This window comes from Rousettus aegyptiacus, unplaced genomic scaffold (genome assembly GCF_014176215.1).
Source record: "Rousettus aegyptiacus isolate mRouAeg1 unplaced genomic scaffold, mRouAeg1.p scaffold_m13_p_7, whole genome shotgun sequence".
NCBI lineage: Eukaryota > Metazoa > Chordata > Mammalia > Chiroptera > Pteropodidae > Rousettus > Rousettus aegyptiacus.
Genome location: NW_023416310.1, coordinates 102,604,035 through 102,624,608, shown reverse-complemented (window position 1 = coordinate 102,624,608; position 20,574 = coordinate 102,604,035). Strand labels below are relative to the sequence as shown.

Sequence of the window (20,574 nt, the reverse complement as noted above, 5' to 3'; positions counted from 1 at the left end):
TAGAAGGGGTCCATCCTAATTTGCCCACAATTAAGCAAGCCAGAAAGCATTTTTAGGCTAAAAGTAATTTCTACAAAGAAACAAGCAAGCAGAGAATTAGGTACCAGTTTAAGCCAGTCATTTGCACCTGTACAACAAAGACCACAACGACCTTTAACTCACCTGAGCCTCATTATACTATCATCATAATATGATGCATAAGTCCAGCAGTTCATTAATATCATTTTAACAGACTGAATTCTGAGAATGAACATGCGCAGAAAGCAAATGATGAATCGCTGAGTCCTGTCAATCTTAGTTGTCAATCAAGGAAGTCCACCCCTCTGAGAAAAGTAACCATCCACAGCAAATGAGGAAAAAAACCCCAAAAGCTTTGTTACTAGGCCTTTTGAGCCACACTTGTCTTGTTCAGGCTCGCTTCCATGTCTGAAAGTGTACTTTCCCTTCTAATAAAACTTCTTTTCTGCTGTATTTCAGCATCTTGCTCAATTCTTTGTTCGAGATATCAAGAACCTGGACAACGGACCAGGAGAGGATCCACACTCTCCGGTAACACTGTTGGTGAAAGAAACATGAGTTTCCAAACTCAACTTTCATGATGAGAATAGTTGTTTCACATATGCGAATTGTCCGTTTTTCTAGGTTAAGTCTATGGTACATTATGTAGTACTAAAATTATACAAATATCCTTAAATAAATGCCTACTTAAAAATAAGTGCCATCTTCCTTCAATGACAGAATTTTCTGTGAAAGAGACATCCAAACAGTATGAAAGCTAAAATACAGTTTTGCTGTTGGAAAAACAACAACAACAACAACATTGTAAATATACATATATGGTCAACGAGACAATCCAATGGGGAAAGAATACTCTTCAACAAACAGTACTGAGACAACTAAATAGCCATAAGAAAAAGAATGACGTTGGATGCTTACTTCAGACAATATAAAAATAAATTAACTCAAAAATGAATCAAAGACCTAAATTAAGAGCTAAATTACAAAACTATTAAAAGAAAACATAGTGCCAAATCTTAACAACCTTGGATTTGGCAAGAATTCTTACATATGACATCAAAAGCACAAGACATAAAAGAAACAGACAAATTAAGACCATCAAAATTAAGTATTGTGCTTCAAATGACACTACCAAGAAAGTGAAAAGACAACTCACAGAATGGGAAGAAAATATTTGCATATCACGTATTCGGTAAGAGACTGATATCTACACTATATAAAGGACTCTTAAAAATAAAAAAACAAATAACCCAATAAAAAATGGGCAAAAGCTCTGAATATACATTTCTCCAGGGAAGATAAACAAATGGCCAATGAACACATGAAAAGATCATTAAGGAAATGCAAACCAAAACCAGAATAAGACTATAGATGGCAAACAACTCTCTAATAAGTTTCACAGTAAAGAGGAGGAGTGGCTGAAGAATAACATGGGATAGAAGGATTTTTGTTGTGTTGTTTTTTAAATAGGACAGATTGAGGATGTTTAAGCAAATGATATGGATTCACTAAACTGGCTCTCCAAATACATTAGTAAACCCAGCTTCTCACCCACCCACCACTAGCCACCTGCCGACTGTTCTTTCTGCTAATGGGTGCGAAGTCCTCTCTGTTGTGTTCCCCATCTTCCCATGTGCTTCTGGCACTCATATGCTTCTCTTTCTAACCCTAGTTGGTGTCACCTTCTCTAAAATGCCATTTCAAAATACTCTTAAGTAGCAAAATTTTGTCCCTTCTCTGTCTTCTCATTTGACCTAGTCCATGTGGTTGTGCACAAGAATAAATACCTATTAAAGCATTATATAAGGCTTTAAACTATATTTCACAAGAACTTACATACACTGAAAATTCAGAGAATGAGGAGCTATAAAAAAGCAAAACCTGACCTGTAAAAGCAATGAAACAATAATCTTAAGTAGCTGAGGTGTTTCAGAAATACCAAAAATCTAAACAGAGTTACCTGAGTATATATATCCAAATTCGGTCAAGAAACATTTATCGAAAAGCTATTATTACGGACCAGAAACTATTCTAGGCATTGACACATACTATGCTAATTGCTTCTTCCCCCCTTCCTTTTAATTCCCCTCTCCCTGCTGCCACTCCCTGCCACTCCCCGCCACACCCCGCCCCTCCCCCGCCATGGATGTTGCCTAGTTTCTCCTTTTCCCCTTAAGAACTGGATCACTGAAGGAGGGCTTCTCCTCTCACACACTTGGGGCACACCTGGGGGGCGGGGGGACTAGTGCACCTGGGCTATGGTCCATGGCTCCACCTGGGGCGCAAACCCAGGACCTTCTGCATGTAAAGCAGACATGCTAACCACTACACTATGGAGCCATGTCCAAATTGTTTCTTTAAATATCAATCTTAGGGCAGGGGCAACATCTAAATGGTTCAGTGCTACACCTGTGGCACCCAGAACATTGCCAGGGGTTGTCCCAAACACACAGTGGGTTTAGGCAAGGACAACCAAAAGTTTTAGTATGCTCCAAACTCCCACTAAAAATCTACCAATCTAGCACCAACTATACCCATTCACTCTGCTTTCCCTCCTGCAACAAAGAAGGACCTAACTGTGCCCTAATTCTAAGGATATCTTCTGCTTGGGCACTGAATCTCAAATGTTACTGTGGAGACTTCCCAAAATTACCCTCTCTCTCTTCCCCACGTATCATGTTTTCCCTTTTTTACCGAATCATTATAATCAGCATATAAATGATAAAATATTCTCAATCTTTTAAATATACTCCCCTGACAACATCGCCATAACTTTCTTAGCACCAGATTTCTCTGCCCCTCTTTCATAGGCCATGCCTCAAAAGAAAATCTTTTATAGGTTCAACTGTCTCCAATATCCTCTGAGCCTACTGCAATTATTCTTTTGTCCTCCACTTTCTAACAAAGTGTTTTGTCATTCATAAAGAATACATTGTCAAATTTAATACCTGGAACACTGTAAAAACTAAATTTAAATAAACAAATATACAAACATCAAATTTATAAAGATGAAAACCATAATTCTGAGATCAAAAATATGTTCACTGGGAATAAGAACAGATTAGAAATTGCAGAACGAATGATTACTGAACCTGAAGCTATAGCAATAGAAACTACCCAAATAAAATGATAAAAGACTGAAAAAAATGAACAGGACATACTGAGTTGTGAAACAACTTAAAGTGGCTGAATATACATGGTACATGTAACTGAAATCCCTGAAGAGAAAAAGAGAGAAGGGAGTACAGGAAAATATTCTGAGGAAATAGGAGCAAAAGTTTTCCAAGTGTGATTAAAAAAACTATAAATCCAAAATTCCAAGAAGCTAAAAAATGCCCAAGCACAAGAAAGATGAAAAGAACTACACCAAGGCATATCATAATTGAACAGTTTAAAATCAGTCACAAAGACAAAAAAAAATCTTAAAAGCAACCAGAAGAAAAAAAAGGACCTATTACATAAAAAGAATGACAATAAATTGCATATCAGAAACAATGTAACCCAAAAGACAATACAAGCAATATCTTCAATATAAAAACTCTACATCCAGTAAAAATATCTTAAAAAAAAAAAAAAAAAGGTGAAATACATACAAAAGCTAAAAGCATTCATCACCAGCAAGTAAACACTAAAAGAAATGTTAAAGTCCTTCAGGTAGAAGGAAAATGATACCAGATAGGAATGTGGATGATTACACAGGAATAAAGAACAAAGATCTAAATTTAAGATTAAAAACTATAAAATTCTTAGAGGAAAACTGGTTGTAAATTTTTGTTATCTTGGATTTTGCAATGGTTTCTTAGATATGACACCGGGAATATAAATTAAAAAATCGATAAATTAGACTTCATCAAAATTTTAAAATTTTGTGCTTTAAAGAACATCATCAAAAAAGTAAAAAAAGACAACCCACAGAATGGGAGAATATTTTTGCAAATCATATAATGAATAAGGGACTGTACTCTAAAATATATAAAGAACTCCTATAACTTAAGAAAGACAAATAACCCAATTTAAAATAATCAGCAAAATATCTGAATAGATATATCTCCAAATAAGAAGTACAAACGCCAGTAAGTCCATGAAGAGATTCTTAGCATTGCTAACCATCAGGGAAATGAATATCAAAATCACAATGATATTCCAATTCACAACTACTAAAATAACTAAAATCAAAAAGAAAGATAATGATAAATTGGCTAGGATGTGGAGAAATCTGAACTCTCATACACTACAAGTGGTATATAAAATGGAATAGCCATGTTGAAAAATCATCGAGCAGTTCCTCAAATATTAAACACAGAATTACCACATGACCCAACAATTCCACTTCTGGATATATAACCAAGAAAACTAAAGATACAACTAACTACACAAACATTTTTATGCTGATGTTTACAGTAAAATTTAAACCCTACAATAGCAAAGATTACATTAAAAAGAAATTGTTTAAACACTCCAAAATTAAATGCTAGAGATTAGCAGACTAAATAAAAATGCAAGACCCAATTATATGCTGGCTGTAAGAAACTCATTTTAAATATAAAGGTGCAGATAAATGGGAAAAAAAAAGAACAGAAAATGTTAAACTATGCTAATAATGAAATGAAAGCTGGAGTGGCTTATGAATATCAGAGAAAGTAGACTTCAGAACAAGGATTAATACCAGATATAAAAAGGGACATCTTATATTGAAAAAAAGAGATCAATTCATCAGAAAGACATACCAATCTTCAATGCATATGTACCCAATGTCAAAGCTACAAAATACACAAATCAAAGACAAAACTGAAAAAGGAAAGAGATCCACAAATAGAGATGCAGATGTCAACACTCTCAGTAATTGAACAAGTAGACAAAAAGTCAGTAAAAATACAGATGACTTAAAAAATATACACATAAAGATAACTACTCTCAATCAATTTGATCTCATATATATAGAACATATTGTTTCCAAAGCACATGAAACAGTCACCAAGAGAGATCATATATTAGGCCATAATATATTAACATTTAAAAGGACTGAAATTATACAGCATATATTCTCTGGCGGGAGTAAAAATTAGAAATTAATAACAGAATGATATCTGGAAAATGCTTAAATATTTTAAAATAAAACCATATATACTTTTGAATAACCCATGGATCAAAAAAGACACAAAATATTTTGCACTAAATAATAAAAACACAATATATCATAATCTGTGAGACACACCTAAAGCAGAGCTTAGAGGAAAATTGGTAGTTTTATTTATTTTTTTAATTTTTTTAAGTGAGGTAACCCTTAGTTGACTTCACAGATTGCAAGGACTTTGTCAACTTACAATCTCTTATTTTTTTTATTTTTTATATTTTACACCTACAGCATCTGGTCTTCCTAGGTAGTCTCCCATCCAAGTACTAACCAGGCCTGACCCTGTTTAGCTTCTGAGAACAGACGGGATCGGGCTTGTTCAGGGTGACATACATGGCTGTCAATAAAAAATTGGTTGTTTTAAGTAGTTAAAATAAAAATGTTTACAATCTATGATCCAAGTTTCCACCTTAAGAAATTAGAAGAAAAGGAAATGAAACCCAAAATACACAGAAAGAAAATATTCACAATAAAAGCAAAAATCAAAGAAATAGAAAACTAGGGGGAAAAAACCTAAAAGATGGTTCTTGGAAACAATCAAAGAAACTAAAAAACCTCTAGCTAGAATGATTAAGGAAAACAAAGAGAAACAAAATACAAATCACCAGTATCAGGCAAAAAAAGGACGTCAATACATATCCTACAGACATTGAAAGAATAAGTATATAGTATAAATAACTCTATGCCAATGAATTTGACTACAAAGATGAAATAAATTACCAAAACTGACATAAGAAAGAGAAAATCTGAATACCTCTGTATCTAATACAAGAAATTGAATTATTTATTTAAAACCTTCCAATGAAGAACACTACAGGCTCAGACAGCTTCACTGTTGAATTATATTAAACATTCAAGGAAGAATTAATACTAATATTCCAAAAGCTATTTCAGAAAGTAATGATAAGAGAATATTTCTTGCTCCTTTTAAGAAGCTAGTACTATCCTGATACTAAAACAAAAGACATTGTAAGAATACTACAACCACCACCCCCTGACCCTGCCACAATCACCATCCCGCCCCTCCCCCTGTAAAAAAAAAAGTGCAAAAGATTTGAACTCACATTTCAAAAAGAATGGCTAATAAGTTCATGAAAAGAGATTCAATATCATTCATTAGTCATCAGGGAAATACAAATAAAAATAAAAGAAACTCTACATGCCCAATAAAATCGCTAAAACTAAACTCACTGACAATACTAAATGTAGGCAAGGATGGAGAACAAATGAAACTATCGGGCTGTTGGGGAAGGGAGTGGGGAGAAGGAGTGTGATATAATTACTTTGGAGAATAGTTTTCGGTTTAGTATTAATTTAATATGCACTCAACATATGACCCGGCAATTGTTTTTTTTTGCCATATAGCCCAGTACTACCCACGAGAAAAGAAAACATAAGTCTACACAAAGACTTGTAAGTGAATGTTTATATTTTATTCTTAATAGCCCAAATCTGGCAACAACTCAAATGTTCATCAATATGTGAATGGAAGATTTTGGTATTTTTATATAATAGAAATAAAAAAGGACTCAAAAATAAAAAGGAACAAATTACTAATACATGCGAGAACAAAGAAGAATTCAAAACTATATGCTGAGCAAAAGAAGAATCATATATACAAAAGAAGTAAACACTGAATGAATTCCATTTATATGAAATTCGAAAAAAAGCAAAACTTATCTATCGTGACATAAAACAAATCAGTAATTGTGCGGGGCCAGTGGTGGGGGTGAGGTGACTGCAAAAGAACATGAGTGAACTTTGGGGGTGATGGAAATGTTCTAATTCTTGATTAGCGTTGTGGTTACAAAGATGCATACACCTATCAAACCAAACTGTACATTAAATATATGTGCATTTTTTATGTGTAAATAAAGCTGATTTAAAAAGTAAAAGACTGTGGTATGGTGCATATATGGCCAGAAAGTTGTATCTCTACCTAACACCATTCATAGAAATAAACTGGGCTAACTATAAATATAAAAACAAAACTGAAATCATATTAAAAGAAAAATCAGAGGGCATGTTTATGATCCTAGAGAAGGAATAACCTTCTTTAATAAAACATTACAAAGCAAAAGCTATAATAGAGAAAGATGTATTTTTTCATCAAAATTAAAATCTTCTAGACCATAAAACTTAAAAGGACTGAAGGAGATATATTTGTAGCATATAGTAGAATAAATTATTAGAATCCAGAATTCAAACAAAACAACATAAAATAAAGAAATCCTCTTAAAACTCATAGGTGATGGAACCCGAAGGGTAAAGGATATGGGCAAATTCATCCATATGAAATCAAATGGATGATAAATGTGTAAAGATGATGAACTTTACTAGGGATCTAGGAAACGAAATACCATCTCTTACTCAAAAGATTGGTGCTTAACAAATGGTGGTATGCACGTGAGGGAGAATAAATAGGGAACACAAGTGGGAGTACTGACTAGTACAACCACAACAGGGGAATCTGAGAGTACGTATTAAACATATGCTCTTTATACTTAGCAATTCTACTTGTTGCTTTTTACCCAAAAGAAATTTGTATTCACACAAGAAGGCATGAAAAGATATCCACTAAAGCAATGCTTATAGAAATGAAAACTTGGTGACAACTTAAATACCAAAGAGAAATGGCTAAATAAACTAAGATATATTTATACTATGGATGCAATTAAAAGAAATATCTCTACATGTAATATATAATCTATATATAATATATACTTATAACAACATGGAAAAGTCTCTAAGACCTATTGTTGATTAAAAGTACAGAACAATGTATCTGTAAAGAAATTAAATGAGAAAATGCTTATAAGTAATGATTATATACATATATATATATATGTACGTAAATGCATATGAAAGTCTTACAAAGAAAAGTATGTATGAAAGTATCTCTGATGCGATGGAGGAGGCAGAATTGGGGAAGACTATTAGTAGAGGTTCTGGTCAAACTCCACAAAGATAAGGTATTCTTGTATAATTTATGTAAGTATAAATTAATGTAAAAAGAAGTATGCTGATTTTTGATAAGCTGGGAACCTTTGTCTGAGGAACCTTTTTCCATATGACACAAACAAGGTGGCTATGTACTATTTCTCAGACAACAGCTTGAGAAGCCGTTAACACCTGTGGCTGGAGAATACCCTCATAGTTTACGACAAACTCAGAAGTCTCTTCCCCATACTGCCTTGAAAGCTTTTCAAGTACCACTCAATCTAAGTCACTCTCAATTACACTATCTTGTTTTATTTTCTTCAGAGCACTTACCACTATCCGAACTTATTTATTTATTCATTTTATTGTCTGTCTCCCACTAGAATGGGAATGGCAAGACAATTTTGAATTCATATAATTTTAGTCAAGCCATTTAGAGTTTTCTTATAGTAGCAAAAATACATTTTATTCACTTACCTTAGTTGGAAAAGGAAATTTGGAAGGTTCTGTTTTGCATGGTGTATGAATAGCCGTTAGAGGGGGAGGCCATGAATGCGTCATCTCCTGAAATGTAATTATTACAGTTTGTTTTCAACCAAATCAAGGATAAAAATTACACAGCTAAAAACCAGATTTGTATTATAAATCCTGGTTTCATGACCCCTACTCCAAAAGTATACATATTTAATTGATTAATATTAAGCACAATTGTGTGCAAGGCACTATGGAGTAGGTAATAAAAAAATAATATACTCTCCCTGGCTTCAAGGAGCTTAGAGTTAAGATAATGAAACCTCTAAATAGTTATAGAAATCGGCCTGTAATCAAATACAGGGCACACATTAAAATGCCACTGAGGAAGAGCTTGCTGTGGCAGTGGGAGGAGGGTGATATCAGTTAGAAAAGCAGCTAACATTTATTGTGTACCTGTAATGGGCCAAGTGTCTTACATGTCTATTACTCATACAGTGCTCACAATGACATTATGAGGTAGATACCATTATTATCCTAACTCTATGTAAGATGAGACTGAAACACAGAGGTTAAGTTACTTATTCAAGGTTACAAACTTCGTAATGGACACAAACTTTATCCTAGGAGGTTGGGTTACAGAGCTCATTCACAGATAGAAAATATGGCCAAGTAGAGAAAATCAGAAGAGATATCAAAAGCACATGAGCAGCAAGACAGACAAGCAAAGCCATAAGTCTGATTTCACTGAATACCTTCTATCTAATCCTATGTCCAGTATGTCTGAATAAGATCACAATTTACATGTTAAAGGAGCAGGGGAGAGAGAGGTATCAGACTGAGAATGAGAAGAGTGTTTTATTTTTGGTATTTAGTTCAAAGTAAACCATCAGGCATACTAAGAAAATATAATAAAGGGGGTATAATTTTTAGGAACTTAAAGCTTATACCCTCACAGTTATCCAAAGAGTCCAAAGATACATGTTAAAGGGGCTCACACTTAAAATGGAAACAAACTAAATGTCTAACAACACAGGTATAAAATTACTAGACATCCATTCAATGGAACACCAGGCAAGGAGTAAAATAAGAAATTCAGTGATATGAAATGATCTCCACAGTATATTATTAAGTGACAGACACAAATCAAAGTCTATGTCCTAGTAAATGTTTATATATGAAAAAATCTCTGGAAGGTAGTTAACAGTGATTATCTTTGGGCAACAGAAAGACAGAAGGGGTAAGACACAAGAGCACTTGATAGTCTTTACTACTTGAACCTCTGAAACAGCCACCTTTACTGTAATTGCTCTTTATTCTCTTATAATGCTTTATTTAATAGCATTTCGCTAATAATATTATATATGTTCTAGAAAGTCAGCTCAAAGGGTGCCACACGATCATTATCACCACTGTGTCCCCAGTGCTTGACACACAGTAGGTGTTCAATTAGTAAGACTTGAAATTAAAAATAATTTTACAGTAAACATATTTATTATTTCATTTTTACATCTGTGATGGGGTTCCTAGGAACAGTATAACTACAAGTATCAAAAAAACATGAAGGGAACGTGGACCTGAAGTTCCCTGCACACTGCACATAGAGAAGGGGAAAGAAAACAGAATATCATGTACCCCAGGTTTTCAGTGTTGACATTTTACATCTCGAATACCAAAATACTCTCTATAGATGATCTATTTAACTCTCCATCATCAAATGACTAAGCACCTCGCCTATTACGCTAAGGCCTTTTTGCCACGTTATATTTGTATATAATGTAGAATGATCAATAACATCAAAGAAATCATTAAGAAAATCTAAAATTTCCTCCAGGTATTAGAATACCATGCATTTTTGATGATTCAGGGAAAATATAATATACTCCTTTAGACTTTTTGTATGCATGGCAATTGAAAAATGAATGCTATACGAGAATTAAAGGTAAAAGTTTATCACTGTACTCTCTGGTAGTCTAACACAGGGGGAAGAAGGATTTCATTAGGATTATAAGAAAAAACAGGATCTATATGTAACTAAAGAGGAAAGAGAAAAACATTCCATAAAAGGTTTCTTTAAAAAGTAAAAGAAAATGTACGGCTTAGGGAAACCAGTTTGGTGAAAGTGGCCAATCAGTAGCAGGAGAGGTTAGGACTGGCCTATGGAAGGTCTGGACACTATTCTTTCTGTGGGCCTTAGAGAGGCACTGAAAATTTCTAAGAAGAATATTAATTTATGAAGATAAGGGACTGAAGCAAAAAATCTGATAGTAATGGAGAAGAAAGCGGGGCAGGGAGATTCTGGAGGCAGAAAGGCAGAGTGAGGACTGTACACTGCAATTACTGAAGCTCAAGGTAGCAGAAATGGAAATAAAGGAATGGATATTTTCAAGAAATTTTTGAAGTTTACCTGTAGTTTTGTGATTAAATAGGACATGAGAGAGAAATAAGAGATCATTGGAATTCTACACTTATAAGCATGGGAGAATGATGGTACTACCAATGGAAAGACGTCTAATAAATACAGCATTAGACATGCTGAGAGTCTGAAGCATGGAGACCCAGCTTAAAAGCAATTAAGAGACATAAACCAAAACCTAACGGAGGCCAAGGCAGAAGAGAAAGACTGATAAAGCCAAAAGAGGGGAAAAAGGCAAGTGAAAGGACAGAGGGAGAGAGGCTAGAAAAAGCACCCACATTTAAGAGGTAAGAGAAGACATAAGGGTTCGAAAAGGCAGAGAATGAGAGACAAGAAGAGTGGATGGGAAATAAAAAAAGCTTAAAAACAGTCAAGGAAGGAAGGATGTTTCCAGAGGAAAAAAAATAAAAATTCTTTAAAACAGCAGAAAGAGTAGAGAACTCAAATGAAGCCTCCAACGAAGGGATGGTAATGACCTTTGAGAACAGGTTCAGCAGACTGGTAGAAGTAAAAGAGATTACAGTAGGCTAAAGGAAGGAGAGAATAAAATGAAAGCAGCCAAGGCAAGAAGTCTTTCAAAAGCATCCATAATGAAATCCAAGCGCAGACACAAAAATTCAGGAACTTTTGCAAAAAGCACAAGTAATATGTGACTAATGGTTTTTCTTTATTGAATCAAGAGCTGGAAATGTCACTCATTAATTCACTGGACTTTCTCTTTTTTTCCCAACAGAGGAATGTACTTTTTGGTCGTGTTGATTTTAGACATATTCCTATGAACACTCAAAACAGGTAGTACTCAGAGGAAGTCTTTCACTGTAGGATTTGACCAGTAGATACAGATAAATTACAAAGCAAGTTATTTTCAAGGTACCAGTTTGACTGACTACTGCGTTTTTTAGCACTTCAAATTACTAACTGAAAAACCTGAGAATGTACAGTTATATTTGGTTTCTTCCTCTTTTCAAGGCAAACTGTTAAGACTAAAATTTGTTTTACTTAAAACAAAATTAAAAAAAAACCGTTCTTTGAGGACAAGTAGTAAACAAACCAAGTGATTCAGGACCCAAGTAAGAATATAAGCAGAATAGAGTCAATTATTTTTGATAGACATAATCAATCTGCTGCTTCAGATCCTTTGTAAAATAGAGGGGAAAGAGGTTAAGAGCGTAGCAGAGCATCATAAATAAGAGTGATTAATCCTATTTTTAAAAAAGCACACACAACTTACTTTAAGGATTTCATCCACACAGCTCACATCACCAGAAGCAGATGCCTTAAAGGAAAACAAAACAAAACAAAACAAAAAAAACACACATTAGATTTGAAGTAATTTATTACTAGATTTTTAACATTTCTTGGTACTTCAATTTATGATTCTATTACTCCAAATCAGAACACTAGACTCTTTGAACTAATTTCCTTAAATACAAATTTTTTAAAAACTAAAGAATTTTAATCACCAACTGTACATGACTTAAAGACCTTTGCATTTTTCAAAAACTTTAAAAATCTTATCTTTCTTATACTTAGAAATGATTTTTAAGCGTAATTTTTCAGGTGAGCATCTTGTCGAAAATTTAAAAATTTATACACAAAATATATCATGATACTGAAATACGGCATTTCACATAAACTAATAGAATAAAACCAATATTATTGAAAGATTACTTGTCTGGAACATGACAGACATTTCACATAGCCTTTCTTAAATCATGGGAGTTGTTTATTCTAAGGCACAAACAGGAAATAGAGAGCTGGAGCTTGAACTCAAGTCTAATTTTAAGGATGTTGTCTGAAGAACAAATTACCACTTTACTATTCTCTTGAGAGGAGTAATTAGGTGACAAAAGCCATGAACAAGGAGTTTTTCATTTCTCAAGGCCACAAAAAGATTTTTAAATGTTCTCAAAATATCTTTTTACCTATACCTGACACCTGCCTCTCAGTTTTAAGTTATGAGCTATGATTTTCAGCTACTAACATTACTTAAAATTTTTTTTTCATTTCAAAAACTACATTAAAAGAAAAATTCACCCCGTCTGTGCCTTTACTCGGTCTCTCACTGTTCCTCTCACTCTGCCTCTGAGAGGAGACCACACTCTGTGGACTGTTACCCCTTTTCTAATAAACTTTCCTTTTGACTCGTAAAAAAAATATTTCACCTATTTCACAATGAATGCTCACTTTTTTGGTTATTCCGTATATATATGAGGTTATAAACTGTAAATTTCAAACCACTAGTATGAATCTGGAGCAGCCACCTCAAACCTTAAGTGTAATCAGAGAAAGGGATCATAGCATCCAAACCATACATTACCATCTCTGTGAACCTGAAAAATTTCCAACATCTACCATAATGAATGATGGCCCACATTTCATTCATTAGTATCACTATAAGAAGTTACAATTATTTTTAAACAAAAGAACACAGGATGTATTATTCCATATAATCAATAGGAGGAAATCTAAGGTTTTCAACACTTATGCTTTTATTCTCTGACTCATCATTTTAATATTTGAACACAGTGAATGACATATTCTCTGCTGCCCAAGAGGAGAAGCTAATAACTCTATGGATCCACTTGGGAGTCAATCACCAGTCTTTTTTGTTATTTTTTTATATTCCTTACTATTAAGATAAAGAGACAGTTCAAGTTCAATTATAATTTCATGGTAAACTGCTCCACATAGTTATGATGAGAAAAGCTCTAAGTGTGAGACTTACATCCAATGGTTGGGAGGGTATTTTCAGCTTGGTGAGATGTGCTTTGCTGCTGGGCTTCAGTTCAGCCATGCTGTTGCCATGGGACTGGCTACTGTAGTGCTCAGAGGACAGCTTCGGTTCCATGGATTCCTGTCCATCCATGGGCCGCACATAGGCAGTGGGTTTCTGTAACATTGAACTAGACTTTGACATCAATGAAGGTGGGAAAGACTGATTTGAGTGCTGCCCACTTGAAAAGGGTACACGGGAGGGAGAATCCCAGTTTGCATCAGGGTCCCGAGGAGACTTGGAACGCTGATGTTCCTTGCTATGGTGATCATTCCCATGAGACCTGGAATGACTGGAGCTTAATGAAGACATAGCCTGGGGTTTTCCAGGGCTGGAAGAGCGTGATTTAGAGTGTTCTGATCCATGCTGGCCTTTTTTTCGGCTACTGCTTCCACTACTGCTATATGAGTCACGGTCATGCCTCTGGCTACTACTATTAGTGCCACCACTGCCACCTGCACTGGTCCGCTGGCTACTGTGTCCACTCTGTAAGCCTGAGGACCGTTTCTGAGACTGAGAAGTACTGGGTGCAGGTCCTACTGGAGTCCATTTGCTACTCTGATGAGAGCTCCCATGTCTCTGTTCAAAGAAATTTGGGTTAGATTTTTCATCTGCTGTTGGTGGTACTGTAGGCTTGGGAATTGCGACAAGCTTTGGTATAGATCTGTCTCCTATGAAATCCTTCATTTCATCGTAGTTTCCAAGTGTACTCTGAATGCGACTTGATAGCTTATCTTCTTTGCTAGTCTACAAAAAAATGTAAAATAAAATTTCACAGTTAGCATAACTAGAAATAAAAGATGCTCCTAAACTGACTTTCCAAACTTCAAATGGAAAGGCATTTTCCAAAGGGAGGCCTCAGGCCTCACCTTATATCTTCAGGTTAACATCACAAAGCAAACTCCAAATGTATCATTTTTATAATGAAAAAAATGTAATTAAAGTGAAACTCATTCATGCTAAAATACAAATATTCTATAGGACACAGAAATATACACAATAGTGCTCAGGAAGACCTTGTATGAAAAGTAAAGATTTACTGCCAAAAAAAAAGAAATAAAAAAAAAAAAAGATTCCAAGAGGGGAAAAAAATCCAACAAATATACTGGAACAGTACAGAAAATCTTCTGAAGAGCAGAAAAAGTAATCTGCCTTTACATAATTAAGTTTCAATTCAGCAGATTAGCTAACACTCATGCACTGGTAGTCTAAAAAAACATTGTATTCCTTATAATTCAATGTCATACTTAGAAGCAGAAACAAAAATTTAGTGAAACAAGTTATACACAACTTTTTAAAAAAGTTTAATTCCTATAACTTTGACTCATCAAGGTAATAAAAGTCTCAACAACAAATTAAACATGGAAAATCCATTGATAAAAGTTTAAATCCTGGCTATTAATTCTGACCAATAAATGCTCCAACATTTGAAGTCAACAGTATTTAAGCTTCAAGAATTACTCTTGGCTAATAAGAATGTCCAAGATGTCTATAAGCTTTAGGACTCTTTCATATTCATACACATGGAAGACAGTTTACTAATTACATTAAAAAGGAAATCAAGACTGAACTATCGCTATTTATTTTGAGGTTGGCATAAATCAATAATGACTTTAAATCATTTGAAAATCAGTCTGATCCATATTAAACAAGTGAGATAAATATATAGCAATTTATAGACTATCAAGATTACCAACCAAATCCAATTCATTACAATGTAATTACAAGATAAATGGTAGTATAATTCAAAGGTTGTGGACCAAACTCCTATTTTTTCCAATATGCCTTTAAATCCCTAATCCCAAATCTCAGATTTTATGTTACACCCATATAATTGATGTCAGTATAACTGTGTTTAATTGGAAAATCTCTTAAAAGCTCTGAATTAAAAAAAAAAAAAAGCTCTGAATAATTAGTTTTTATAGATCTCATAGGTGGTTTCTACGAATACCAAATGTAACAGTAAACCTAGGATATGATGTTACATTTATATTTCATAAGAAAAGTCTAACATACTCTCAATCTCATATGCTACGAAGATCATTGCTGCTACAACATGTAGTGTTATAGCTATTATACACAGTATAAGACTTTTAAATGTAAAAATAGTTCAAATGAAATCCAAAGCCAAATCAAATATTAGAGAGACATTAGTGGCCACTACAGCTACATTAGTGATCAGAAGTGGTACCATTCGGTGTTTTATGTAATCCCAAATTAAGCACACGAGTAGCTATAAAAATACCAATTGGTTCAATTTACTGAACGCTTCTGATTAAACATTAAATACATTAGAAAATCAGAGATTTAGTATGTGATAACAGAAAAAGAACCGGACTGATACTGAAGGTACATTTATTCAAACATACTAATAAGCCACTGAAACTTAGTAAACCAAATAAGCAAATGGCAAAGAAACAGGGAGACCAAAGAATCTATGACATATATTCAACTTTGATGTTATACCTAAAGAACCTACAAAACAGCAGATGATGCAGACTCACAAAATTTAAATTTAATCCAAGGCTCAGAAAGGTGAAATGCTTGCCCAGAGGTAGTGGTAGAGCCAGGAATACAGACATAATTATTTAAACTAATCCAGACCACATTTTCAAAAGTACAGGATAGCAGCTAGGGATGGGGTAGGGGGAATAAATAAGGATGACTTTAGGGCACAAGTAATGCTCTATTTCTTGATCTAGGTACTGATTATACAAGGTTGTTCGTGTTGCAAAAATGCTTTCAGCTATAACACAATTTATATACTTTTCTATATGCATGTTATACTCCAATAAAAAGTACCCCAGCAAAGTAGAAGGAAAAAAATGTTAAATGGTATACATAATACCTTTTTTCTAATATAAAAATTCAAGTTTAAACATTTGAAAAGCAAAAATGTCATGGGATTGGGAAAAAAGCATTCAAAGAAGGACAACTTACAACTTTGTATGGCTCAGCAAAAAGAGGAGAGCTAGGTGGGAAGGGGTCTTCGCCCTGCTGAATTTCCTGATTCCGCCTTTCCCGTTCTTTCATACGCAGCACATTCCGGTCTTCAAGGTTCATGTTGCTATGGAGAGAAATGCAATCTTTACATTACAAAAAGAAAATGAAAAATTAAACGTTCTGTACTGACTTTGTCAGTTTAATGCTTCAATCGGAGATTCCCTTTTGACTTCCAAGTAGTAACAGGCATTAGTGCTGAAGTTGGGTTTTGGCAATGGTTTTGCCAACTAATACCATTAGTGTCTTCCACAACTATCCAGACAGGACACGCCAGCCCAGAATATCAGGATCCACCCCACTGAAACACTTAATCTTATCAACTTTTAAAGTATTCTGCTAGCTAAAAAGTCAGCTAAAACTTATACTTTCAGAGAGAAGGTAGTACTTAAACACAAATCCTTAGTATTTCCTATAAGCCTTTGGTTGGCTTCCTCTTCAGATATCTAACTATTCTTTGCCCTTAGAGGCATAAAACCCACTCCCACCTACCACACCCTCCCCTCCCAGGGTCCAGTGCTTTTCTGTACTTTGCATCTACCTTATCTTGATTTCTTTTTGTCCCAAACACAGCTTCCTTGGTGTCCATCCTTATGGCAGTTTGACCTCAGCTTTGCTGTTGCTCTAGATTCCCTAAAAAACGACATTTCTGCTCTAAATACATTAATATTTCAATTAACACCCAAAATGGCAAAACTGAGTCTTTCAGCAATAGAATCTAAAATTAACTTGGGTTAGTAACAGTAGTTGAAATTGTGTTGAAAAAAGAAAGTCTTTTGGAGTGGAGAGAAAAATGAGGGTGTCATTTCTATAATCATGACAGTACGTTGTAGTTTCACCAAGAACTAAAGAAAATAAGTTTAATTACAGCAGCAGAGATTTTCGTTAAATAGGTAACAATGAAAAAGATTTTCAAACCCTGGGAAAAGGAATTCCCAGGGTTTCTGCAACACACTTCCCTGGAGGTAGATTGAAACACTTGTCCTAGTTCTGATTTAAAAAAATAAAAAGTATTTTTGAAGGCCAAAAAGAAAAATCAGTTATACTTGTGCAGCATTTCTAAACTTATGACTCATAAATCAAATCTAATGAGAAAAAGTCAATCAGGATTGGGGGAAACTATAATTGTAAAATTAGAATGGAGAGCAAAATCAATATACTCTTGAAGACTTTTATTAAGTGGTTAGAACAGCGCAAGTAAACATTCAAAGATAAAACTTCCTGATTTGCACAATTAGTATCTTGTAAATAAAGCAATTTAATATTTTTAAAAATGTTCTGTGTTCCAAATTTCAAGTTGTTTCTTATTGTACAATTTTCTAATAAATTTAGATAATAATATAAGCTATTCTGAGGTACGGAAATAGTGTGTGTTTTCTTTGGTCTCCCTAGCACCACACAGAACCAAAAAAAAAAAGTATTTAAATCTTTCTTTAATAAATACCATAGAACATCTACACTTCAGTATTCAGAGAACAAAACCAAAGAACATATATTATTCTCTAGCTCACTTGAAGCAACTAATAATTAATTATATATACTAACAATCAAGTTTCAAATAGACCTCTTGAGCTAAGGTGCTCTAACATACGAAGTTATTTCTATCTGATAGAGTCTAAGGGACATGTTAACTAACAATTTCTTTATAATTCTTGAATTCATGTCCTGAAAGATCGGAAAACAATAATGCATTCTTTAAACTATGATTTAATGTATGCATTCAATGGCACTAAAATAATCATACAAAAAACACTCTGCACTTATTGTAAAAATAGATGATTCCCACCTTAAAATTCCTTCCATAGTACAATTACAAAAAAAAAAAAAAAAAAAAACACACACTATGCTTTCTTAAACAAAGAAAGCCATCCAACTGAAAATTTCCTCTTTCAACAAGGCTGAGAAGCAGCTCAGAACTAAATTAACTGACTGCTTATAAAAACTAATATCTCAGTTGTGGCTCTTATTCTCTAATTTTTTCTGATCTGACTCATTTTCACATCTAATATATGGGCTCCATTTTTTTCTTCTGTATCTCTGAACATCAATTTCTGCCTAAGATAAAAGTTTCCCCAAAAGCAATAATTCAAGTAATCTTGAAATTTAAATACGAGTCAATCTGAAGTATATCTTTGTTGTCTAGGCAAAATTATTTTAGAGTATATTCTTTAGAACACATACAACTATTGTACTGAAATAGGATTCGGTTAAAATTAGCAAATTGCTACATCACAAGAAAATCTGTGAGACTACTAGATAAAATAACGTTTAAAAGAAAAATATCAAGTACAAAGGGCGGTTATATATATAGTCTCTATCTAAAATTTTTAATTACTTAAGGTAAATTGCTTTAAGTACCCGTCAAGTACTTAAGGTGATATATTAATTACAAACAATTATAAACAACAGTCTATGGACAAAAAGAAATGCAAAGAAATCTGCAACTTAGAGTTGTTGTTGGTAGTGATAATGGTATAGCAATTTCATTGCTACCAGAATGAGCAAGTGAGTAGATATATTGAGACTTTTGGGGAATCGGGAATCTTACTATGAGAAAAGAGAGATACAAAGAATGAAATAAGGAGAAAAAAAACCTTTGGGGATTTGAAATGAGAAGTAATACTATGAATTCATGCTTATATAAATAAATATAAATATGTAGTCTCTAGCTCTGTCCACTAAAGCTTCTAGAAGCTGTGATAACCCTGTAGAAAGAAGCACCCTCAGCACCCAAATTTTTATTTCCAGTATCACTTCCTACTGTTAATGGAACAAGACTTCTTGAAGAAATGGTTAATTCCAAGACTGCAGAAGGGAAAATACAAAGTAAGCCTAAAACATCTTGTTGTAACAGCAAGAAAATGTTCAAGAACATACGGAGACACATTAAAAGGGCGTGGGAACCAGCCTAAAGGAGCTCTCAGATTTAGAAACATGAGCATCAAAATGAACAAAGAATGAAATCTAACCAATTGAATAATAAAAAAAAATCCCTTAGCCCAGAGAGATAATAGCAAAGAATAAAAAGAGAAATAAAACAGGAAGCAAATGCCCTTCTTTAAAGAATGCCAGCTAATAAATGTAGAAGAAATAAAAGAATTAGAAAATGGCCTTTTCCAAATCACTAAAGTAATAACTTAATAATTGAGGCACAAGTCATCAATGGATGTCAAAACCATTGGGTGAAAAATTTGGAGGAAATGGGATATTCAGTACCACCCAACAGGCTATTAATTACAAAAGAAAAAAATCTTTAAAGTAGAGAAGTACAGTAAACACTACCCTTAATCAAGTGATCACATTTAATGTCATCAACAATGGGACAAATTGATATCATGTGCCTTCTAACGTGATGCACTGAAGACATATCACCACCTAAGTAGTCTTCCTGTTAAAAATATTTAATCATAATAAAATTATAAGTAAACAGAAAAATGTAAACTGAGAAACATTCTGAAAAATTGACCTGGACTCTTCAAAAATGTTACTATCATGAGACCACCCCTTCCCCCAATAAAAAGAGGCTGGGGATTACTTCTACATTCTTCTACAATAAAAGAGACACAACTAAATGCAATGTACGATCCTTCATTTCCCAGATCTGGGTAGGAAAAAAATGGCTGTGAAGGAAATTATTGGGAAACTTGAGGAAATTTCAATATTGAAAGTATTTCAGATAATCATATCAAGTTTCTCAACTGTGGTAACTGTATTTGGTTTTGTGGGAGAATGTCCTTGATTCTTAGGACATACACGGGTGAAATGTTATGTCTGCAACTCTCAAATGGTTCAGCACCCATCAGAATATATATTTAGTAT

The 20,574-nt window shown here is 33.9% G+C and overlaps 1 protein-coding gene across 3 annotated transcripts in view; it reads right to left on the bottom strand.

Annotated features, from left to right (window-relative positions):
* Nucleotides 1-20,574, bottom strand: part of AFF4 (AF4/FMR2 family member 4) — a 64,284-nt gene that overhangs the window by 27,749 nt on the left and 15,961 nt on the right. For 2 of the 3 annotated variants that reach the window (XM_016118388.2, XM_036223932.1), the window contains exons 2-6: nucleotides 17,297-17,388; nucleotides 16,696-16,822; nucleotides 13,708-14,502; nucleotides 12,211-12,255; nucleotides 8,570-8,656 (exon numbers count right to left, since the gene is read on the bottom strand). In XM_016118388.2, coding sequence (XP_015973874.1) covers nucleotides 8,570-8,656; nucleotides 12,211-12,255; nucleotides 13,708-14,502; nucleotides 16,696-16,818 — 1,050 coding nt within the window. In that variant the 5' untranslated portion in view covers nucleotides 16,819-16,822; nucleotides 17,297-17,388. The remainder of the gene's footprint in view (nucleotides 1-8,569; nucleotides 8,657-12,210; nucleotides 12,256-13,707; nucleotides 14,503-16,695; nucleotides 16,823-17,296; nucleotides 17,389-20,574) is intronic. The other variant, XM_016118386.2, reaches the window with a different exon arrangement.